This window comes from Eurosta solidaginis, chromosome 2, assembly GCF_040869045.1.
Source record: "Eurosta solidaginis isolate ZX-2024a chromosome 2, ASM4086904v1, whole genome shotgun sequence".
NCBI classification, from domain to species: Eukaryota; Metazoa; Arthropoda; class Insecta; order Diptera; family Tephritidae; genus Eurosta; species Eurosta solidaginis.
The window spans coordinates 34,044,842-34,070,910 of record NC_090320.1 but is presented as its reverse complement, the minus strand read 5'-3'; the positions used below and the strand labels follow the sequence as shown (position 1 = coordinate 34,070,910).

At 37.4% G+C, this 26,069-nt stretch overlaps 2 protein-coding genes across 2 annotated transcripts in view; both read right to left on the bottom strand.

Annotated features, from left to right (window-relative positions):
* The window catches only part of LOC137239533 (ankyrin repeat domain-containing protein 29), a 237,117-nt gene that overhangs the window by 157,043 nt on the left and 54,005 nt on the right, over positions 1-26,069 (bottom strand). The window lies entirely within an intron of this gene.
* On the bottom strand, positions 21,286-22,735 carry LOC137242050 (trypsin delta-like). The gene has a single exon (XM_067769415.1). The coding sequence runs from the start codon at positions 22,707-22,709 to the stop codon at positions 21,918-21,920; it is 792 nt and encodes a 263-aa protein (XP_067625516.1). The 5' UTR covers positions 22,710-22,735; the 3' UTR covers positions 21,286-21,917.

Sequence of the window (26,069 nt, the reverse complement as noted above, 5' to 3'; positions counted from 1 at the left end):
CTGGCCAATTGCTTTGTAAGTGGTAATGAGCGTTTCTTTGTCCCCAAGTACTGCCAGCAAGAGATTTGAGGATTTTATTGCGGCTCTGAATTTTCGGCACAATTACGGCTGCATTCTCAGCAAAATGTAGATTCTGATCAAAAGTCACACCCAAGATTTTGGGGTATAAGACTATCGGTAGCGTAGTGCCATTGACGTGGATGTTCAAAATGGTCGACATTTGAAACGTCCGTGTTGCTTTAAAGTAGGGGAGCGGAATGGCTTCAAGTGTATTGGCTACTGGCGATAGGGGCGATATAGGGCGATCTCCTATGTTAGCTGATTTCCCAGGCTTTAGTAGCGTGGCCACCTTGGCCATTTTCCATTTTTCGGGGATGACAAAGGTGGAAAGGGACAGGTTGAAGACATGTGCTAAATATTTGAAACCCTCTTTACCTAGGCTTTTACGCATCGGCATGGCTATGCGGTCTGGGCCCACTGTTTTGGATGGTTTAGCATGACCGATGGCATCCTCAACCTCTTTAGCGGTGATGGTAATTGGGGAGGCGCTGAATTTATGTTTATGTGCGTGTCTGTTGGCCCGCCGTCTAACTTTGTCAACCGTAGAATGACTTATATATTGTCGGCAAAAAGCGCTCGTGCATATTTTCGCATCCGACAGCACTTTATCGCCAAAGGCGATGGAAATTGTGTCATTGTGCTTAGACGGATTCGATAGGGACTTTACGGTGAGGCAAAGCTTACCTACACCGGCAGAGAGGTTATAACCGCTTAGGTGCTCCTCCCATTTCGCCCGCTTGTATTCATCCACAAGCAATCTGATGCGTTGGTTTATATCCCTTATTTGGGGGTCGCCGGGATCGAGCTGTCTTATAAGGTGATGTTCTCTCGATAAATTTGATTTTCGGGAATTCTTCCGGTGGGAATAAAACGAGCCGAGGCGGATTCAATGAACATGTGGAAAGCACGTTCTCCTTGGCCAGCATCAGTCGGGATAGGGAGGGCAGCAAATCGACTGTCTGTAAAGGATTTGTACTCATCCCAATTTCCTTTTTTTAAATTTATGAAAGTATGTTTTTCGGTAACGATGAAGTCGGCGGTTCGCTCAAGCGAAATAAGTATAGGCAGGTAGTCGGATGCCAATGTTACCATCGGCTGCTCGTTGACGCAGTTTACGAGTCCTGCGCTTACGATTGAAATATCTGGCGAACTGCGACAGCTGTGGGGGCATCTCCGTTTATTGTGCAGAACGCCGTTTCTTCTATTTGATCTGACAACATCTCACCCCTGCTGTCCTTCTGCATGTCCGAATTCCATAGATCGTGATGGGCATTGAAATCGCCTAAGAAATTACAATTATCGCCAGTGAGTAGTGCTCTGATATTAGGGTGTATCCACTGGGGCAACAGGTGGCAAGAGGGATGTAAATGTTGATGATTTCTAGGTTTACATTGACTGACCGGACAGATAAGCCGTGACGTTCTAAGACACTGTCCCTGCGGCCGATGTCGGGATCAAATATATGATATTGCACTGAATGGTGTATGATAAACGCGAGACCGCTTCCATTTCCTCTCGCGATATTTTCTGTGGACATTATACCCAGAACAGGTCTGCAGAGCAGATCTTGCTATGAGTTTAGTCTCTTGAATCGCAGATATGCGGATGTTATTCCGCTTCATAAAATCGAGTATCTCCGTGATATTCCCAGTTAATACATTACAGTTTAACTGCAGAATTCTGAAGTGACTACGCCTGAGTTGTGAGAGGCCAGGACGCAATTGCTGTTGTGGCCCTGGGACTGGTCGTCCCTGGGTAAGCATTGGGATACCCGGTGTAGTTGGGTTTGCGGCCTGGGAGTATGGCGCGATGAATACCGTCGGGCGGTTGCCGTCACGGAGACCAGAACATCTAGGAAAGTGGCACCGTCCAACATTGCATCGTGCGGATGACCCAAACATATTGTGGCGAATGCTGACATCACTAGGCTGTTAGTAAATAATCACACAACGACAAAAACATGAAGCAGCCACTCTTATAAACATACATGTCCACATTAAAGCTAGCAACACTTATGTAGAAGGCGACGAAGAGATATCACACACACACATGTAGTTATCAGCCGAAGTAGTTACTCAGAAATATACACGTATTTAGCTGGTAACCAAGCATCTGCTACAAGAGTTGTAGAAGGTGAAACGTCTAGACCTTTGGAGAAATATGCAAACGAAGCAACGGAGAGTATAAAAGCAGCGCAGGGCTGAATAATCAGTAATCAGTTTGATTTAAACACGCTATCAGTTGCGAAGTGAGGTATAATGGTGAAGTATAATTGTACAACTCCCAAAGTAGTCTAATAAAAACCATTTTGCAATACAGAATATTGGAGTGATTTATTCAACAATTTAGCGATTCGAGCATTAACAGAAGCTTTCAAATAAGCGGAATTTTCCTAAATTCGTTACAGTATATATTCTGTGTTCGCAAACGGTGCAAAAGGCGGTAGGGACTAAGAGTATTTGTCCCTAACCTACACGAATTAGACACAATAAAAATATTTCTAAATTTAAGTTGGAGCTGTAAGTTAATAAATGATCAAAACATCTGATATAGATTGGTATAGAATGAATATTCAAAAATATACTTAAACTAGCAGACCCGGCAGACGTTGTTCTGCCCTAAACTTGGCCTATCTGCATACATTTTAATAAGCTTTTTCCGTCTAATTCTGCCCTCCCCCCACCCCTCTTCACTTTTTCCTGATCCTTTTATTCACTCCTCCCTCCGTCCTTTTCGCTTCATCTATCTTCATATTCGTCTCATTATATTTCTTTATCAGTCTCCTTCTCTCTTTTCTCTTCTCTCACGCTCTTCTCATTCTTCTTCATCCCTTATTGACTGTGCCAGAGGGTGGTATGTATTTTGTTCCAGTCCCAGTCCCACTCCGAGTCTTAGTCCCAGTCCTAATCCCAGTCCCAGTCCGTCTCTGGTCTACTTCCCGGAAAAAAGGATCGTAAATACTAATATAGGCAAATTTATATACCAAATTTCAGGCAAATCGAATAGGACGTATGTAAATAGGTATGTGGGTATTATTAAATCATGTCTCTATTTCGGCTTCGCATGCATATTTATCAGTTTTGCCAGGTCGATGCGACTAAATCGAATATCACAATGAAAATTACTTTAGAGCTCTCAGCAACAGCTTTCATTTCATACTCATATTACCCACACATTATAGGGTATGCGGGTCCACGTTTTGGCCTATATCTTGAGACCCTAGTCACCAAGCGGTATAATATATTACTCTGTACTAAAGCACTAATCAACAGCTTGCATTTGATATCCATATTGTAACGAATATTAGCAGCACTAAGGGATTCTATCATCTCTAAGCCGATGCTAAGCAGTGATTCAAGTCACATGAATAATTCAATCATTATGACTACACATATGTACGTACACGCAGTAGAGAAGCAACGTACAAACACATGCAGATATCTTATCTGAGATATGCATTTATACTTGTGGAAGTGTCGCTCACAAACACACGCGCATATGAGAGCTATACACGTACATCTGTAGTTATAATTATAGCACATAACCAACTAGTAGATTCCAGAACAGAAGCGCCTAGAAGATGCAACGAGGAAATCAAAGAGTATAAGAGGCAGCCATAGTAGAGGCGTTACAATCAGTTTCGATTAAGCACGCTATCTGTCGAACAATATAAGTGTTATTTTGAAAGTACTTGAATAAAGGCCATTTTGCATTATTAAATATTGGAGTTACTTATTCAACAGTTTAGTGATTCGAACTTAGCAGAAGGTTGCAAATAAGCAGAATTACAGTAAATTCGTTACAATTAAGAGGATTTGCAGTAAATTCGTTACAATATTATATAAATACATTCTAGGGGTACCCGGGTCCACGTTTGAACACAATCGACCGACGCATCTCTTCAACCACCGGCGACCAGCTAACACACATTTTAGGCTTTCCTTTATATATAGATTTTTATTTTACACACTTCACTGTAATATTAAAACGAAATGCAGATATTCCTTCCTTTTGAAATTCGGCTTAAAAATTGCACATGGAACAACTAAAGACTCTCCTGAAATAAAAAAATGTCTTAGTACTTCTAAATCGCGGGCCCCCTCAGAAGCCCCGGGTCCGGGGTTATCCCCCCATCCCCCCCTCGCCGGGCCTGGTGATGTGCTATACTTGATATCATTCGCTATAATATTTTTTATTGACAAGCACGTTGTTTAATTAAACACCAACCAATAACACGGAAGTATAGCCGCACCACCTGAAAAAATGAGTGCCGGTGCGTATACGTAACATTTTATTATTACGTATAAACATATAAAAAATTTGCAATAAAATAATATTGCGACTATAAACTGAGATTAACCTATCCTATATTTCTGTTAGACCAAACTATACACAGGGTGCAAAACAAATTCAAAATCGGTTTAGTAGTTTAGGAGTCCATCGCGGACAAACATAGTGACACGTGATTTTTATACTCAGTTGAGCAGAGCTCACTTGTTTGATTGCATAACGGTTGGTTGTACATATATAAAGGAATCGAGATAGATCTAGACTTCCATGTATCAAAATAATCAGGATCGAAAAAAAATTTGATTGAGCCATGTCCTTCCGCCCGTCCGTCCGTCCGTCCGTCCGTTAACACGATAACTTGAGTAAATTTTGAGGTATCTTGATGAAATTTGGTATGTAGGTTCCTGAGTACTCATCTCAGATCGCTATTTAAAATGAACGATATCGAACTATAACCACGCCCACTTTTTCGATATCGAAAATTTCGAAAAACGGAAAAAGTGCGATAATTCATTACAAAAGACAGCTAAAGCCACGAAACTTGGTAGATGAGTCGAACTTATGACGCGGAATAGAAAATTAGTAAAATTTTGGACAATGGGCGTGGCACCGCCCACTTTTAAAAGAAGGTAATTTAACATTTTTGCAAGCTGTAATTTGGCAGTCGTTGAAGATATCATGATGAAATTTGGCAGGAACGTTACTCCTATTACTATATGTACGCTTAATAAAAATTAGCAAAATCGGAGAAGGACCACGCCTACTTTTAAAAAAAAAAAATTTTTTAAGAAAAATTTTAACAAAAAATTTAATATCTTTACACTATATAAGCAAATTATGTCAACATTCAACTCCAGTAATGATATGGTGCAACAAAATACAAAAATAAAAGAAAATTTCAAAATGTGTGTGGCTCCGCCCTTTTTCATTTAATTTGTCTAGGATACTTTTAACGCCATAAGTCGAACAAAAATTAACCAATCCTTTTGAAATTTGGTAGGGGCATAGATTTTATGACGTTAACTGTTTTCTGTGAAAATGGCCGAAATCGGTTAATGCCACGCCCAGTTTTTATACACAGTTGTCCGTCTGTCCTTCCGAATGGCCGTTAACACGATAACTTGAGCAAAAATCGACATATCTTTAATGAACTTAGTTCACGTGCTTACTTGAACTCACTTTATCTTGGTATGAAAAATGAACGAAATCCGACTATGACCACGGCCACTTTTTCGATATCGAAAATTACGAAAAATGAAAAAAATGCCATAATTCTATACCAAATACGAAAAAAGGGATGAAATATGGTAAGGTAATTGGATTGTTTTATTGACGCGAAATATAACTTTAGAAAAAACTTTATAAAATGGTTGTGACACCTACCATATTAAGTAGAAGAAAATGAAAAAGTTCTGCAGGGCGAAATAAAAAACCCTTAAAATCTTGGCAGGTATTACATATATAAATAAATTAGCGGTATCCAACAGATGATGTTCTGGGTCACCCTGATCCACATTTTGGTCGATATCTGGAAAACGCCTTCACACCACTCCCTTTTAAAACTCTCATTAATACTTTTAATTTGATACCCATATCGTACAAACTCATTCTAGAGTCACCCCTGGTCAACCTTTATGGCGATATCTCGAAAAGGCGTCCACTTATAGAACTAAGCCCCACGCCATTTTAAAATATTCATTAACACCTTTCATTTGATACCCATATCATACAAACATATTCTAAAGTCACCCCTGGTCCACCTTTATGGCGATATCTGAAAAGGCGAATACCTATAGAACGAAGGCCCACTTCCTTTTAAAAATACTCATTAACACCTTTCATTTGATACCCATATCGTACAAACAAAGTCTAGAGTCACCCCTGGTCCCCCTTTACTGCGATACCTCGAAAAGGCGTCCACGTATAGAACTAAGGCCCACTCCCTTTTAACATACTCATTAACTCCTTTCGTTTGATACCCATATTGTACAAACAAATTCTAGGGTCACCCCTGCTCCACCTTTATGGCGATATCTCGAAACGGCGTCCACCTATGGGACTAAGGATTACTCCCTTTTAAAATACTCACTAACGCCTTTCTTTTGATACCCATATTGTACAAATAAATTCTAGGGTCACCCCTGGTCCACCTTTATGGCGATATCTCGAAAATGCGACCACCTATGGAACTAAGGATTACTCCCTTTTAAAATACTCATTAACACCTTTCTTTTGATACCCATATTGTACAAATAAATTCTAGGGTCACCCCTCTCCACCTTTATGGCGATATCTCGAAACGACGTCCACCTATGGAACTAAGGTTTACTCCCTTTTAAAATACTCATTAACACCTTTCTTTTGATACCCATATTGTACAAATAAATTCTAGGGTCACCCCTGCTCCACCTTTATGGCGATATCTCGAAACGGCGTCCACCTATGGAACTAAGGATTACTCCCTTTTAAAATACTCATTAACACCTTTCATTTGATACCCATATCGTACAAACGCATTCTAGAGTCAACCCTGATCCACCTTTATGGCTATATCCCTAAATGGCGTGCGCCTATAGAACTATGGCCCACTCCCTCATAAAATACTCTTTAATGCCTTTCATTTGATACACATTCCAGGGTTTCCCTCGGTTCATTTTCCTACATGGTTATTTTCCCTTATGTTGTCACCATAGCTCTCAACTGAGTATGTAATGTTCGGTTACACCCGAACTTAACCTTCCTTAATTGTTATATATAATTTTGAAAAATAACCGTAGTTAACTTTTACTTGAAAAAAATGTATAAAAGCAGAAATCCGTTGTTGTAATTAGTTCATTTTCAATTCAGTTTTCTGTGAAGTGTAGTTTAATGAATAAAAAAAATTAATATTACATTTCTTTGGATTGGCGCCCAATGGAAAAAATAATCCATATAAAAGGATAAATTAAATGCCCTCATAAAATAATAGTTTGTGTTTATTGGAATTTAAAGTCTTTATAATAGGACTAAACTAAAAACAAATGTTTGAAACCAATTGAAATCCTTATAAGAGGAAAATTAATTTGCGCAAAAATTCGTAACCATAAGTTCTTGCTCAATAAGGACTAGAAAATGATGAAATAAGTCATATAAAAATAAATAAATAAACAACGAAAACTTGAAGTTTCGAACTTGACATTTTGATCCATTATCATTAGTGTGAAAATGAGTGAACACTATTGAAGTTTTCTTTTGAAAATAGTAATAACATAATTTGTATAAAAATTGTGAAAAACAATGATAGACTGAAGAAACGAACTTCATATTGGTGGTGTGCAGTTGTGCCATATCCACAAAATACGTTGCCGACCACAGTCATGAAGAGTTATCTGGAACCACTTTCAAGTTTTTCCACGAGACTATTCCCCCTGAAAATTTCACGCTTGTAGATCCCCAACAGATCCCAATATTCGTTTCGACACGCTTCGCTTTCCGCAGCCTTTGCCAGCCTAAACATTTCCAGCTCCACGATGGCGGCTTTGCTTTTCCTCTGAATCTTCGTAAAGGACAAGCTCTGTTAGACGCAGTCACAAAAGTCTTTGTTAGGAAATCATTGGACTCCTCCAGTTCATCCACATTGGCAACCTCTTTTCGTTATCCCAGTTTTTTGATTTCTGTTGATATGTGATATAAGACTTTTTATATTTGTTGCGCAAGATGCGCACGGGTCCGGCTCGTAAACATTTATTTGTAGATAACACAAAAAGAAATATCGGCATTTCGACTGCTGATTGAAATATCACCATCAATTTTGCCATTTTAGTTTTTTTAAAGGTGAATTTAGCGTTTTTCTCCGTTTAGCTGGAAAAGTTGTGATTTAGCTTTAAGCTTTCTTTCAGCTTTTTCAAAAACTTTTTAGCTCTTTTTACATTTTTTTCGAAGTTTTAGAAAATCTCGATAAACAGTTTGGCGTAGATTCAATTTTAAGGACATTGTATGAATTTGGGCTAGATGTTAAAAATTTTAGGGGCTAAGGAACAGATAACGCTGGCATTATGGTGGGCAGAAATCGAGGCGAAGTAACTTTATTAAGGCAACATCAACCTAATATCATTTTCGTTACGTGTGTTTGCCACTCGATTCGATTGGCTGTTTCATCTGCTTCAGAACTGCTTTCGAGCGAAACTGAATTTTTGATTTCAGAATCATTTAACTGGCTTTCTAAGTCCACATGTAGAGAAAATAGCTATGCAATGGTAGATATATGCTATGTTATACGACGAAATTGATCCTTTGCAAATCGCATCCACACGAATGGGAAAACTGCTTGTTTTTCTTATGTCAACAGGCATAAAATTTATTTCAAAAATAACATTGCGTGTAATACCTATATTACACTAGCTAATTTTGTCTTGGAATCCAAGCTAGAAAAACTGACGAAACTTTATCGGAACTACAAAATACCACTTGCTTTTTTAGGACCTATTATATAAAGCTTATATATAGCCCACCCAAAATTAGGCTTACATAAGGTGTTATAATAACGAGGTTGCATAAGGATTAGTACACCATAGACCTTATTATAAGTTTTATTGCACATATTAAATTGCTTGGATTTATAATAGGACACCACATCTGACTTCAAATTCCTTTATTCATATTCTTAATAACCTATTTCAAAACTTTATTTAACCGAGGGTCATTCATCGGCAGTAGTTCGGCTAGCCCAGAAATTGTCATGAAAATATTTCATCCAAAAATGCATTTGCCAGTTATCATTTCCGAGATATCGTTTGGAGTCGGTGTAAAACACATACGGAAAACATGAAAAAGAGATTCTCAGGCAGTGTGGAATGTATAATTTCGATCTTTCATGGGTTCATGGGTTTGAAAGTACAAAAAGTAGACTTCTTTATTAAAAATAGTTTTATCGGCCTCCAACATATTACGATTATTATAGACTATAGTGGATTTTTATTTATCATGTATCCCTTTTAAGGTAAAACAGAGATAGAATCAGTGAACTATTTTTATTATTTTTTATGAAATTGGAGTAAAAATTAAATTATAATAATTATATATAATTACTAGCAGACCCGGCAGACGCTGTTCTGCCCTAAATTTGGTCTAACTGGACACATTTTAATAAGCTTTTTCGGTCCAACTCTGCCCTACCCGTCTACAATTTTTGCTAATCTTTTTATTCACTCCTCCCTCCGTCTTTTTCGCCTCATCTATCTCCATCTTCTTCTCATTCTATCTCTTTCTCAGCCTCTTTCTCTCTTTTCTCTTCTCTCAATTTTTTCTCATTCTTCTTCATCTCTTATTGCCAGTCCCAGAGGGTATGTGTTTTGTTCCAGTCCCACTCCGAGTCTCAGTATCAGTCCCAGTCCTAGTCCTAATCCCAGTCCCAGTCCGTCTCTGGTATACTTCCCGTAAAAACGCATCGTAAATACTAATATAGGCCAATTTATAAACGAAATATCAGGCAAATCGAATAGGACGTATGTAAATAGGTATGTGGGTATTATTAATTCTTGTCTTTATTTCGGCTTCGCATGCATATTTATTAGTTTTGCCAGGTTGATGCGACTAAATCGAATATCACAATGAAGTTTAGAGCTCTCAGCAACAGCTTTCATTTGATATCCATATTGTATAAGCACATTCTAGGGGTACCCGGGTCCACGTTTTGGCCTATATCTAGAGACCCTAGTCACTCAGCGGTGTAAAACTTACTCTGTATTATAGCATACATCAACAGCTTCAATTTGATACCCGTTATTTAAAAACACATTCTAGGTGTATCCGGGTCCACATTTTGGCATACATCTCGAGACCCTAGTCACCCAGTGGCATAAAACTTACTCTGTACTAAAGCACACATCAACAGCTTCAATTTGATACCCATAATGTAAAAACAAATCCTAGTGTCACCCTGATCCACGTTTTGGCGTTAGGGGTACCCGGGTCCACGTTTTGGGCTATATCTCGAGACCCTAGCCTGCCAGTTATATGAAAATTATCCTGTACTATAGCACTCATCAACAGATTTCATTTGATATCCATATTGTATAAACACATTCTAGGGTTACCCGGGTCCACGTTTTGATCTCAAGGCCCTAGGCACGTAGCGAAAAAAAGGTAGACGTTGGCCGATTCTCAGACCTACCCAATATGCTCACAAAATTTCATGGGAATCGGTTCAGCTGTTTCGGAGGAGTTCAGCCTCTAAAACCGTGACAGAAGAATTTTATATATTAGATAATGTTATGAAAAAAACAAGTAGGGAAGGCTAAGTTCGGGTGCAACCGAACATTACATACTCAGTTGAGAGCTATGGAGACAAAATAAGGAAAATCACCATGTAGGAAAATGAACCTAGGGTAACCCTGGAATGTGGTTGTATGACATGTGTATCAAATGGAAGGTATTAAAGAGTATTTTAAGAGAGAGTAGGCCATAGTTCTATGGATGGACGCCATTTAGGGATATCGCCATAATGGTGGACCAGGGCTGACTCTAGAATTTGTTTGTACGATATGGGTATCAAACGAAAAGTGTTACTGAGCATTTTAAGAAGGAGTGGGCAATAGGTCTATAGGTGGACGCCTTTTCGAAATGTCGCCATTAGGGTGGGCCAGGGGTGACTCTAGAATATGTTTGTATGATATGGGTATCAAATAAAAGATGGTAATGAGTATTTTAAAAGGGAGTAATCCTTAGTTCTATAGGTGGACGCCTTTTCGAGATATCGCCATAAAGGTGGACCAAGGGTGACTCTAGAATGTTTGTACGATATGGGTATCAAACGAAAGGTGTTACTGAGCATTTTAAGAGGGAGTGGGCATTAGGTCTATAAGTGGACGTCTTTTCGAGATATCGTCATTAGTGTGGGCCAGGGGTGACTCTAGAATGTGTTTGTACGATATGGGTATCAAACGAAAGGTGTTACTGAGCATTTTAAGAGGGAGTGGGCATTAGGTCTATTGGTGGACGTCTTTTCGAGATATCGTCATTAGTGTGGGCCAGGGGTGACTCTAGAATGTGTTTGTACGATATGGGTATCAAACGAAAGGTGTTACTGAGCATTTTAAGAGGGAGTGGGCATTAGGTCTATTGGTGGACGTCTTTTCGAGATATCGTCATTAGTGTGGGCCAGGGGTGACTCTATAATATTTGTACGATATGGGTATCAAACGAAAGGTGTTACTGAGCATTTTAAGAGTGAGTGGGCATTAGGTCTATAGGTGGACGCCTTTTCGAGATATCGCCATTAGGGTGTGCTAGGGGTGATTCTAGAATGTGTTTGTACGATATGGGTATCAAATGAAAGGTGGTAATGAGTATTTTAAAAGGGAGTAATCCTTAGTTCTATATGTGGACGCCTTTTCGAGATATCGCCATAAAGGTGGACCAAGGGTGACTCTAGAATGTTTGTACGATATGGGTATCAAACGAAAGGTGTTACTGAGCATTTTAAGAGGGAGTGGGCATTAGGTCTATAGGTGGACGCCTTTTAGAGATATCGCCATTAGGGTGGGCCAGGGTGACTCTAGAATCTGTTTGTACGATATGGGTATTAAATGAAAGGTGGTAATGAGTATTTTAAAAGGGAGTAATCCTTAGTTCTATAGGTGGACGCTTTTTCAAGATATCGTCATAAAGGTGGACCAAGGGTGACTCTAGAATGTTTGTACGATATGAGTATCAAACGAAAGGTGTTACTGATCATTTTAAGAGGGAGTGGGCATTAGGTCTATAGGTGGACGCCTTTTCGAGATATCGCCATTAGGGTGGGCCAGGGGTGTCTCTAGAATGTTTGTACGATATGGGTATCAAACGAAATGTGTTACTGAGCATTTTAAGAGGGAGTGGGCATTAGGTCTATAGGTGGAGGCCTTTTCGAGACATCGCCAATAGGGTGGGCCAGGGGTGACTCTAGAATGTTTGTACGATATGGGTGTCAAACGAAAGGTGTTACTGAGCATTTTAAGAGGGAGTGGACATTAGGTCTATCGGTGGACGCCTTTTCGAGATATCGCCATTAGGGTGGGCCAGAGGTGACTCTAGAATGTTTGTACGATATGGGTATCAAACGAAAGGTGTTACTGAGCATTTTAAGAGGGAGTGTGCATTAGGTCTATAGGTGGACGCCTTTTCGAGATATCGCCATTAGGGTGGGCCAGGGGTGACTCTAGAATGTGTTTGTACGATATGGATATCAAATTAAAGGTATTAATGAGGGTTTTAAAAGCGAGTGGCCCTTAGATGTATATGTGAAGGTGTTCTCGCGATATCGACCAAAATGTGGACCAAGTGATCCAGAAAATCATCTGTCGGGTACTGCTAATTTATTTATATATGCAATACCACTAACAGTATTCCTGCCAAGTTTCCAAGGGCTGTTGATTTCGCCTTGTAGAACTTTTTCATTTTCTTCTACTTAATATGGTAGGTGTCACACCCATTTTACAAAGTTTTTTCCAAAGTTATATTTTGCGTCAATAAACCAATCCAGTTACCATGTTTCATCCCTTTTTTCGTATTTGGTATAGAATTATGGCATTTTTTTCATTTTTCGTAATTTTCGATATCGATAAAGTGGGCGTGGTTATGGTCGGATTTCGCCCATTTTTTATACCAAGATAAAGTGAGTTCAGATAAGTAGGTGGGCTAAGTTTAGTAAAGATATATCGTTGTTTGCTCAAGTTATTGTGTTAACGGCCGAGCGGAAGGACAGACGGTGGACTGTGTATAAAAACTGGGCGTGGCTTCCACCGATTTCGCCCATTTTCACAGAGAACAGTTACCGTCATAGAATCTACATCCCTACCAAATTTGAGAAGGATTGGTAAATTTTTGTTCGACTTATGGCATTAAAAGTATTCTAGACAAACTAAATGAAACTGGGCGGAGCCACGCCCATTTTAAAATTTTCTTTTATTTTTATATTTTGTTGCATCATATCATTACAGGAGTTGAATTTTGACTTAATTTACATATATACAGTAAAGATATTAAATTTTTTGTTAAAATTTGAATTTAAAAAAAAATTTTTTTTAAAAAGTGGGCGTGTTCTTCATCCAATTTTGCTAATTTTTATTTAGCACATATACAGTAATAGTAGTAGCGTTCCTGCCAAATTTCGTCATGATATCTTCAACGACTGCCAAATTACAGCTTGCAAAACTTTTAAATTACCTTCTTGTAAAAGTGGGCGGTGCCACGCCCATTGTCCAAAATCTTACTAATTTTCTATTATGTGTCATAACGTCAACCCATCTGCCAAGTTTCATCGCTTTAACCGCCTTTCGCAATGAATTATCGCATTTTTTCGGTTTTTCGAAATTTTCGATATCGAAAAAGTGGGCGTGGTTATAGTCCGATATCGTTCATTTTAAATAGCGATCTGAGATGAGTGCCCAGGAATCTACATACCAAATTTCATCAAGATACCTCAAAATTTACTCAAGTTATCGTGTTAACGGACGGACGGACGGACGGACGGACATGGCTCAATCAAATTTTTTTTCGATCCTGATTATTTTGATATATGGAAGTCTATATCTATCTCGATTCCTTTATATATGTACAACCAACCGTTATCCAATCAAACTTAATATACTCTGTGAGCTCTGCTCAACTGAGTATAATTACAAAAAAAAAACGCATAGAAAGTTGCCTTGAACTTTTAGCTTTTTTCTTAGCCTTCAAAATTTTTATTTAGCCTTTTTCAGCTTTTAGCAAACTGCTAATAAGGAAACACCCTGCATGTCATCGCCATGGTAATAAATTCTAGAACTTCTGGATCATTTATATATGTAAATATAGTTGGTATAGGTCGTTACAATTCATAGTATGTGATGTGACCGCACAAAGTTTTTCACCCACAACGCCCGGGGCACCAGAATCTCCATTGCATATATCAGTTCCAGGAGATGCAGCACAAATCATTTGTGGTGTTAAAATTCTCTCTATCGTAAGAGAACTTTCCGCACATTGCTGAAATGATGTTACACGTAAGGTAGTACTTTTGAGTGTATGCGAAGGATTTCCTTTGTCTGTTGTAAAACCCCATCCACTAACCCGCATTTCTGTGCATTCGGGTAATGTAGTTTCGCATAATGATATCCTTTTTACTGTAGGACTCTGATCAAATCTTCGACCAAGTACAATTATAGCAATATCCAAAATTCCTGTTTCGTAACTGAATTCACATGGAAATATTATAATATACACCTCACGATTTTGTCCGGTTAAATCACGGATATCGGTGACCTCTGCTAAATATAAAAATTATATTAAATTATATTCACCTTCATTCTGAAGTCATCTTTCGGAACTATTGAATGCAGCTGGTCGATGATGAAGATAACTTCAGAGTCAGGTCGATATATCAACAATAAAAGAGCTGACGAAGATGTGTTTGTATAAAAATCATTTGTGCTTTTCATTTCATATATTTGGATTGGTCTAGATTGTTCGTTAAATATTTGAAGGCCGATAAAGTAACAATAATAAATATTTTTTTTTTTTGTTGTTGTGGCGATAAGGACACTCCCCGAAGGTTTTGGAGTCGATGTTGATGGTCCTTTGGCGGAATGTGGCCATATTAAATCGTTCCTGAGATGGTAGGGCTAGTACCTTAATCGTGCTTGTTATCGGATGTGGGTGGATTAAGCAAAAAATATGTAACTACAAGCAGGATAGCCTACTGGTTAAGGCAACTGCAGTTTCACCGTGTTAACCGTGGTTCGAATCTCGGTGAAAACTTTGATAAAAATAAATAAAAAAATGGCCTAACGTTAATTACGTGGCGGTTTTCGAAATGGTATCATCGCAGTATGCCAATAAATGTTTTTTTTTGCTTTTAAGTTTTTCCTAATAAACGAAAAGATTGAATGTTTAGCTTTTATAAACCGGTGTTAAGCTCGCAGCAATTGTCACATCAATACTTTTCCGAAATTCGAACTTCGATTTGGAGTCCATATGACCATATTAATATCCATAAAGTTACACGATACGTTTATAAATATTTAAAAACTAACAGTTCTGAGCGGGGTTGGGTCTTAAACCCTAGTTTTTTCCCTTCTTCACTATTATCTATCTAACTGACAAATTTCATTCAAATCCGCCAAACTGTTCTGATTTACTGAGCCATAAAAACGATTAAAAATAAATAATTAAAAAAGAACTCTTCCAAGGTGGCGTGGGATCCCCTCAACTTTAAACCTTACAACAAATACAACACTCTTGTGAATTGCCTAATTCTTATACTCAACTGAGCAAAATTCCCACTTTTAAAAGAAAGTAATTTAAAAGTTTTGCAAGTTGTAATTTGGCATTCGATGAAGATATTATGATGAAATTTGGCAGGAACTTTACTCCTATTACTATATGTGTTTTAAATAAAAATTAGCAAAATCGGATGACGAACACGCCCACTTTAAAAAAAAAATTTCAAAAATCCAACTTTAACAAAAAATTTAATACCTTTACAGTATGTAAGTGAAAAATGTCAACATTCAACTCCAGTAATGATATGGTGCAACAAAATACAAAAATAAAAAAAAATTTTAAAATGGGCGTGGCTCCTCCCTTTTTCATTTAATTTGTCTACAATACTTTTAATGCCATAAGTCGAACAAAAATTTACCAATTCTCGTGAAATTTGGTAAGGGCACAGCTTCTATGACGATAACTGTTTTCTGTGAAAATGGAAGAAATCGGTTGAAGCCACGCCCAGTTTTTATACACAGTCGACCGTCTGTCCTTCCGCTCGACCGTTGAACAAAAATCGATAACTGAACAAAAATCGATATATCTTTACTAAACTTAGTTCACGTACTTATCTGAATTCATTTTATCTTGGTATTAAAAATGGGCGAAATCATCCATGCCCACTTTTTCGATATCGAAAATTTCGAAAATGAAAAAAATGCCATAATTCTATACCAAATACGAAAAAAGGGATGAAACATGGTGATTGGATTGGTTTTTTGACGCAAAATATAACTTTAGAAAAAAAAACTTTATAAACAGGGTGTGACACCTACCATATTAAGTAGAAGAAAATGAAAAAGTTCCGCAGGGCGAAATCAAAAGCCCTTGGAATCATGGCTGGAATACTGTTCGTGGTATTACATATATAAACAAATTAGCGGTACCCGACAGATGATGTTCTAGGTCACCCTCGTCCACATTTTGGTCGATATCTCGAAAACGCCTTCACATATTCAACAAGGGCCCCTTCCTTCTAAAACCCTCTTTAGTACCTTTAATTTGATACCCATATCGTACAAACACATTCTAGAGTCACCCCTGGTCCACTTTTATGGCGATATCTCGAAAAGGCATCCATCTATAGAACTAAGGGCTACCACCTTTTAAAACCCTCATTAATACCTTTCATTTGATACCCATGTCATACAAACACATTCCAGGGTTACCCTGAGCTCATTTTCCTACATAGTGATTTTCCCTTATGCTTTGTCAAATAAGGGAAGGAAAATCGTTCGAAAAAAACGTCACCCTTGGTCTACAATTTGGCCGATATTTCCCAAACGTATGTGATATGGAATTAAAATTCACTTATAAACTATCTACGAAACCCTACGAAACCAACGCAGCTAAGCTCTCAGCTGAGTATGTAATGTTCGGTTTCACCCGAACTGGCCTTCCTTACTTGTTTTCGAATAAATGACCACTCCAAGTAAATTAAGGGTGTAAATAATAATGATAATAATGTAATAATAAATAAGTGTGCACAAACCCAACTACGACCAGGCTCGCTTTATAGCCTGCACGCGTCGCCCCCCCCCCCCCCTCTATTGCGACCACCGCTAGCTCTTCGATGCTGAAGTTCGATAGACTACACAGGTATAGGTGTTTTATACCCATGACTGCAGCTATAACCCTGCTTTTCGTCGTTCCGTAATAAACGCTGAATGCGCGAGCGCTGAGTCCAGACTGAGATGTCTCTCTCCGCCACTCCGCTCACGCACTGCGCTTTTTCCACTGTTTCCAGGGTCTGGAGGTCCATTTCTCCCTCCTTCCTTGCTCGAAGCGTCTTTGTTATACCAACAGCATCATTGAGCTGTTTGTCCCCTTCCAACACCTCAATCTCTACGCCCATACGTAAGTATTTTCCTGCTACTTCCAGGTCGTCGAGGTCCTTTCCTACCTCTCCTGCTTTTAGCATATTGTTGTGATTCTTAAAATCCTCAGCACCATTGAGCTGTTTTTACACCTCTGCCACGGGGGCACGTCATTTACCGCTACTTTTAGGTTCTAGAGTTCCTTTTCCACCACCTCTGCTTTAGCGTATTGGGGCTATTGTCCTGAGGACTCATCTTTTTAAAGCGCATATAAATACTTCCTGCGCCCCAGGACATTTTCCCAAACTGTGAGTGCAACAGATCCTCCGATTCCTTATTAATTTGGAGGACCCGTCCACGGGTCAAGATACATGAAGAACCTTCCAATCCCGTGTTGGTGTATTCCGGTTTTGATGCCGCAGCATGTTAAGCGCTTTCTTCGCCCTCACCACACGGGTTATCAAAACCTTGGACTTTGGTATACTGAGGATCAGTGCTCTATCCACTACCTTCAACCTTGCGCTTTCTTGTTTTTGAAGGTCTGGAGCAACTCTCTGCAGGTCATCAGTTAAACCCCATTATCCAATCCATCTGTTTTTGAAGGATGGTAGCGGTTTACTTGGATCATTACGCATAATATGGAGCATGATACTTATCAGCTCCCCTTCAGCGGACCTCCTCCTTTCGGTTTAAATGTGCCCATTGGGTCGCTGCAATATAGTAGTGCCACATTCGGGGACTGCTTTGTAACTTCATTCATCTTCTTCGCGGTGAAAACCGGAGCCTCAGCGTTAGCTCCATTTAGTATATCCGAGTAAGCTGGAGTCTGATGGTTACCCCCTGTAGTAATATGAGTAACGTGGTTGATTAATATATTTTTATATTTATTTAAAATCGTTTCTATCGAATCCAAATTTTATATCATGAAAATTTTTGATAGTGGAAAAATCAATATTGAAAATTAAAATATTGATAAAACATATTAAAATTACAAAGTTCAAAGTAACCTAAACACAAAAGTTAAATAAAAATAATAAGAACTCTACACCCCTATTTATCTTTTTACCATTTGCGACTTTATTTCTTATTTCGTCTTCCTGTATTACAGATTTTGTGGTACAGGACTTTCCAGTATCTACCTCTTCCCTCCGCTTTGCTGATTTTGAGGTCTGACTCCTGTCATTCCGGCTATTTTGCCTACTGGTTCTGGAACTGGGGCGTTTGCCCTCCCCCTTCTGCCTCTTAAAAGCAGGCTTGTCAGGTGCAGCCGATCGTTCCCCCTTTTTGTCTCGGTGATTCTTCCTATTCGAAGCGGTTGCAAAATTGAGGATTGGTAGAAGCAAAGTATTTGTCAGTGAACTGCCTTCGACATTCTTTCATTGTCTCTCTGACCGATGCCAAGCGATCGCTCTCGTCATTGGTTGGGTTAACCACTGAACCCAAGCGCTACATAATTCTTAATGTTGCCCGGTATTGTGAGAGGGGTTTTCTTAAGCTCTCTATGTCTTTGTTACCGTTCTAACGTTAGTTCTTTGTCGGGGCTGGTAGACCGCTCAGTCAGTGCGACTGCATACTATCATCGCTGTCCGCGTCCGAATTATCGGTCATGGCGATTACTTCTTCCCAGGCCTGCGACGCCATCGCCTTTTCTTTCTCATCCTTACTTTCTTTAGGAGTTTTGAGTTCATCTAGGTTGTACGACCACCTGCCCGGCAAGGTGGGCTCAGCAGTCTAATGTTGAAATGGGAATGAAAAACGTCCGCCATAGCAGCGCTCCTCGTTGTGGTAAGGCCACCATAACATAACCATAACAGAAATGAACTCATTTGAATGACATAAGAATGCATCGAAGAATAAACAGATGGAAAGTTGTATGCCAGTAGATGGCTCCGCTTATGAAAATGAGGTTTGTGGCCCTTAACTCCGGATTTTGAGGGCGTATTCGAAATTCCAAATAGGCAGATTTTGTATATTAGACTATACCTAAAACTTGATTTATGTCCCTCAAAGAATCTTATATATTATTTCTAATTGCTGTTTTTATGTGCAGTTCCCTTTTTCGCTCTTATTTGGAATCCAAAACTATAAATAAAGTTTTGGCTGTAAAGATGGAGATTCGTACTTTTAGCGGGCTTTGGGCATTATTGGTCGTAGTACTATGGCACTATTGTGAATATATTAGAACTAACACTGCATTACCGGCAGTTGCTAACATTCGCCAGATGGCAGCGTAAGCGCACGTAAGTTTTTATTGATAGATGATTGATTGATAGAACAGCTGGTTTCTGTTGATATGTGAAATGAGACTTTTATATTTGTTGCGCAAGATGCGCACCGTTCCGGCTGGTAAACATTTATTTGTAGATAACGCAAAAAGAAATATCAGCATTTCGACTGCTGATTGAAATATCACCATCAGGGTTGCCATTTTAGTTTTTTAAGCTTAATTTAGAGTTTTTTTCTTCGTTTAGCTTGAAAAGTTGCGACTTAGCTTTTTAGCTTTTTCAGAAACTTTTTAGCTCTTTTTACATTTTTTTTAAAGTTTTAGAAAATCTGGATAAACAGTTTGGCGTAGATTCAATTTTAAGAACATTGGATGAATTTGGGCTAATTGTTAAAAATTTGAGGGGCTAAGGAACAGATAATACTGGCATTATGGTGGGCAGAAGTCGAGGCGAAGTAACTTTATTAAGGCAACATCAACCTAATATCATTTTCGGTACGTGTGTTTGCCACTCGATTCCAATGGCTGTTACATCTGCTACGGAACTGCTTTCGAGCGAAACTGAATTCTTGGTTTCAGAAACATTTAACTGGCTTTCTAAGTCCACTAGAAGAGAAAAGAGCAATGCAATGATAGATATATGCTGCATTATGCGACGAAATCGCATCCACACGAATGGGAAAACTCCTTGCTTTTCTGCACTTATGCCAACAGGCATAAAATTTATTTCAAAAATAACATAGCGTGTAATACCTATATGGCACTAGCTATTCTGTCTTGGAATCCAAGCTAGAAGAACTGACGAAACTTTATCGGAACTACAAAATACAAAAGCACTTTCTACCAAGAAAAAACGAGACCACTATTCCCCCAAAATTAGTGAGTTCGACTTGTTGTTTATGTTTCAAATTTTATTTTTACATTAACATTTTTAATAATAAAAACAACGGTCTCTGATGGTTCACTTTTTTCACAAGAAAGTTTTCACACAAAGTTGATTTTAGTTGTGTTTTTATGCACAAAATTTTTAAAAAATTATAAAGAAAAATCGGCCGTATTTCAAAAAAATTTAACGAAATACAAACTGGCTCGTTTGTTTTTAATGAACTGGGTTCTATTTTTCTTGTATTTCGTTAGTTTTTGAAATATAGTTTACATATAGTTTACACATACATACATACTTACACCAGTACTGAAACCGCATTTGGAGGGAGGGCGACAAAAAATATAAGAGAAAATACACGAAAAATACAGAAGAGATAAAGTAATGTCCTATAGGTATAAAGCTTATAGCTCACACAAAATAAAACTAACGTAAGGAATTATAAGCCATAAGGTAGAATATATAAATTTTATTATAAGGCTTATGGACCAACAAAAAAAGGCTTACTTACATAAGGCCTTATTAAAAGAAACCACTTGCTTTTTTAGGACCTTTTATATAAGGCTTATATAGAGCCCACCCAAAATTAGGCTTATATAAGCTGTTATAATAACGAGAGTGCATAAGCATTAGTACACCATAGACCTTATTATAAGTTTTATTGCGCATGTTAAATTGCTTCGATTTATAATAAGACGCCATCTGACTTCAAATTCCTTTATTCATATACTTAGTAACCTATTTCAAAACTTTATTTAACCCAGGGTCACTCATCGGTAGGGGTTCGGCTAGCCCAGATATTGTCATGAAAATACTCCATCCAAAAATGCATTTGCCAGATGTCATTTCCCAGATATCGTTTGGAGTCGGTGTAAAACATATACCAAAAACTTGAAAAAGAGACTCAGACAGTGTGGAATGTAGAATTTAGATCTTTCATGGGTTATTTGAAAGGACAAAAGTAGATTTTCTTATTAAAAATATATGTATATATATTATCGGCTTCAAACATATTACGATTATTATAGACTATAGTTGAGTTTTATTTATCATGTATCCCTTTTAAGTTAAAACACAGATAGCATCAATAAATATTTATAATTTTTTATGAAATTGGAGTAAAAATTAAATTATAGCAATTATATATAATTATAATTTTATAAGTTGCCTTGAACTTTTAGCTTTTTTTCTTAGCCTTAAAAATTTTTATTTAGCCTTTTTAGCTTTTAATTTTTGTCAATCTAGCCTTTTTTCTGGAAACCTTCTGGCAACACTGATCACCATATCCCAGCTGCCGTTTCGAAAACGCCCTTCTTAGCTGGTGCGTTTATGCAAAAAGTTCTGAAATGGGGCGTTTATTCGAGTTAGGGTGACTTTCCACTCATAAGTTGATTTGAGATGGAAACACCTTGCATGTCATCGCCATGCTTATATATTCTAGAACATCTGGATCACTTATATTAGTAAATATAGTCGGAATATAGCCGTGGTTACATTCTATACTATTTGATGCCACCGCACAAAGTGTTCCATCCACAACGCCCGGTGCCCCAGAATCTCCATCGCATATATCAGTTCCAGGAAATGCAGCACAAACCATTTCTGGTGTTAAAATTCTCCCTATCGTACGATAACGTTCCGCACATTGGTCGAATGATGTTACACGTAAGGTAGTACTTTTGAGTGTAGGCGAAGGATTTCCTTTTTTTGTTGTAAAACCCCATCCACTAACCCGCATTTCTGTGCGTGCGGGTAATGTAGTTTTGCATAATGGTATCGTTTTCACTGTAGGACTCTTATCAAAACTTTCACAAAGTACAATTACAGCAATATCCATAATTCTTGTTTCGGAGCTAAAGTCATATGGATATATTATAATATACACCTCCCGATTTTGGCCGGTTAAATCACGAACATCGGTGACCCCAGCTATAATAATGAAGAGGTCTACCTCTTTTTCAATCAAGCAATGCCAAGCTGTAAGCACCCTCTGCAATGTGACTAATGAACCAACGCAAATATTCTTGCCGCTATAATTTACTGCTACCAAATATGGGCTATCCGCTATATCCCAATCAACGCCATTTATAATTCGAAATTCCGAATTAGTATAAGTCAAGAATAGGTAACTAACCACGACAAACATTAGTGTGAAATGATAACGTAAATGCATTTTTTATTTTAAAACTCTTTCCACCGCTTTTTAAGTATAAAGTGAAGCAAGTTAAATTCTATGGCCGCTATTTATACATAATTGGGTCGTGTGAATAAAAAATAAGCAACTTAGATTTTAGGAATTAGCCACAATGAAATTAGCTTTCAGTTAGAGTTATATAACACTCGTCCCATTTAAGCTTAGGTTTTCGGGTGAAAGTGTGTGCCAAAATTGTAAATACCTAATTAATAAGATCAACAAAACTTCTAAAAACAATATTTCAGTTAAATTTTTATGATGTTTACAAAGCGTACACTTAATTAGTTTTATTTTTTTCTAAACTGCTAATTTGTTCTATCGTATGCTGTCACAAAACCAGAGTTGGGAGCAGTGCAATAAATTTTGAGTAACAACACTTCTCGAACTTAAGTAGGATCAAGATTTTGTTCCAATTGTTAATGAGCCTGAATTTGTTATGAATTTAAATGTCCTTACATCTTACACATATTCGTAAAATTGAATGAGTTTTAGACGGCTTCTCTAGGAATATAGAAATCGAGTTTACATTGCTTCAAATAAAACAACCTTGCTACCCATAATCTTCTTAAAATAAATTGGAATTTTTGGATGTTCTTGCAAGAGTGTATAGGGTCCCAACCACGATAAAAATTACCTTTTTATTACTAATTATTAGTAACTCTAAGTATATTGGCCTATATTAACTATATTTAGGTCGGGGTCTAAACAAGTTTTATACACAGCGTTCACTTGTACACAAGAGTATAGTAACTTTGATTAGATAACTTTTGAAGGTAATCGCAAAAAGGAGACAGATTTAGACATCCTGAAATCAAAATTTTCAGCATCGAAAAAGACTGTGAACAGGATAACTTAAGTAGATATTAAAATATCTCAACGAAATTTTGTGTTCTAGCTTATCTCTACCCAGAGTGAGTTAGTATTGAAAATGGGCGAAATCGATCTACAACCACGCCAACTTATTTGATATCGAAAATTACGAATTATGGAAAAACTATAACAATGCATTATAAAATACTGATAAATTGATGACACTGCAGGTAGATTAACGTTTTGAGTTTTGCCTAATCGTAAAAGTTTAGTTAAAGGTAAAAACAGCAGAGGCTGAGGTTAGGTTAGGTTGAACTAGGCGGTCCATGCGACGCTCACACAGACTGAATGAGTGCGTAGTGTTACCAGAACATAGGCTGAGTAGCGTCCAAATTAAGTAATAGAAAATGTAAAACTTTTGAAATCAGTAAACCAACAACTTTTGAAATCATTTAGTAACTTGGCAAAATTTTTGTTCTTGGCATCTGGCAAATCGGTTGACGACCACGACCATTTTTTTCTAATAAAGTGTTTTTTACATGTATATATATCTATATTTGCGTCTAAAAGCAAAGCTCATCGACAATTGCTTACAGTTCTTAGTAGTGTACGGAGATGCAGTGGAGACACAAACCTTTTCCGTCATAGTGTATAACGCAGAAAGAATAGTGGAGACACACACTTTTAAGTACTAATTTTATTCACAACAATTTCATAAGTGTATATAAAGTTATACACGTAGCAGTCCATATAAAGTTTAAGTACATATGTATGTATATACATATGTATGTGTAAAACAAAACAAAGCTATGTTTATGGTGCGTAACATTATCAGTTATAATATGGTGGGGCAAAGTACGAAAATAAAAAAAGCAATAGTACCAAGTACTCTCGAAGTTCAATGTGTAACCATGTAGGTATACGTCTAGGAAACTAATGTTCTTAACGAAAGCTTGGCCAGGGTTTGAAGTTAAACCACAAAAGGGGAAACTTTACAGGAAATAAATAGTTTCGACCTTTTTGAGATATGATAGCAAATTGACAAAAATTCTGATAAGAAATCGATACATGTTTTATAACAAAACCGATAATCTTTCTATAATACAAATCTACAAGTTTCCGAGAAAAAATTGAGGTTCTTTTTATAACATATCGAAAACAAATCTGTAAAATTTCGATAGCAGTTCGATTGATAATAATTCGATAACAAATTCGGTAACATATTAATATTTCTTCGCTGATAAATCTAAAGCTCTCGATAAACGAAAAATTCGTCGTTTTAAAAATCAATTTTATTTAATTCAATTTTATTTTATTTTATACAATATGCCAGTAAATGTTTCCTTCTTTTCAGTTTTTCCCAATAAAACCAAAAATAATAATTGAATAACAATTATTATTTACCGGTGTTAAGCTCATTAATTCTTAAAAATCTTAAGTAAAATTTAGCACACCATTAAAACATACAAACATATAATTTTATTTTATATTTAACAAATAATCAAGCTCTAGGCCAAATCAAATATATGAAATGAAAACCAAAAAAATGATATTCGACTTCATTTTGAAGTCATCTCTCGGAACTATTGAATGCAGCTGGTCGATGATGAAGGTGATTTCAGAGTTAAGTCGATATTTCAACAATAAAAGAGCTGACGAATATCAGTTTGTAAAAAACTCATTTGTTTATTTATTATTATTATTATTTATTGCACTGCTCCCAACTCTGGTTACGTGGGAGTATACGATAAAACATATTAGCAGTTTTGCAAACATATGAAACTAATTAGGTGTACGCTTTGTACACATCATAAAAATACAAAGCTAATAAATAAGAAATTTCCAGAGAAATGTTTTTCAACAAGCTGTATAAATATTTTGTATTTTTCATCATTAAGGGCATTGAAATTTTAATTACGCATTTCTAACCAAAAATTTACTCAAATGGCTTGAGTGAAAAAAATAAATTTCCTTTCGTTTTTGCGTTTTTGCTTATTTTTGATCACACCACCCAATTATGTATAAATAGCCTCCACAAAATTGACTTAAAAAAGTAGTCTTAAACCAACCAACATCAGAGAATTTGTACTCAAATGTACTCCCATTTCAATGTTAATTGTTAACAGTTTCAACTGGTGTTAACAGATAGCATTTCTGTGATTTTCTCCTAAGATGATTTATAGTATTTATAGGTACATACATTGCTGTAATGAATTAATTATATTTATACTAGAAGACCCGGCAGACGTATTTACATACATAATACAAAATAATACATTTTAATAAGCTTTTTCCGTCTGACTCTGCCCTCCCCCCTCTTCACTTTTTCCTAATCATTTTATTCACTTCTCCCTCCGTCTTTTTCGCTTCATCTGTCTCCATCTTCGTCTCATTCTATCTCTTTCTCAATCTCCTTCTCTCTTTTCTGTTCTCTCAATTTCTTCTCATTCTTCTGCATCCTTTATTGCCTGTCCCAGAGGGTGGTATGTATTTTTTTCCAGTCCCAGTCCCACTCCGAGTCTCAGTCCC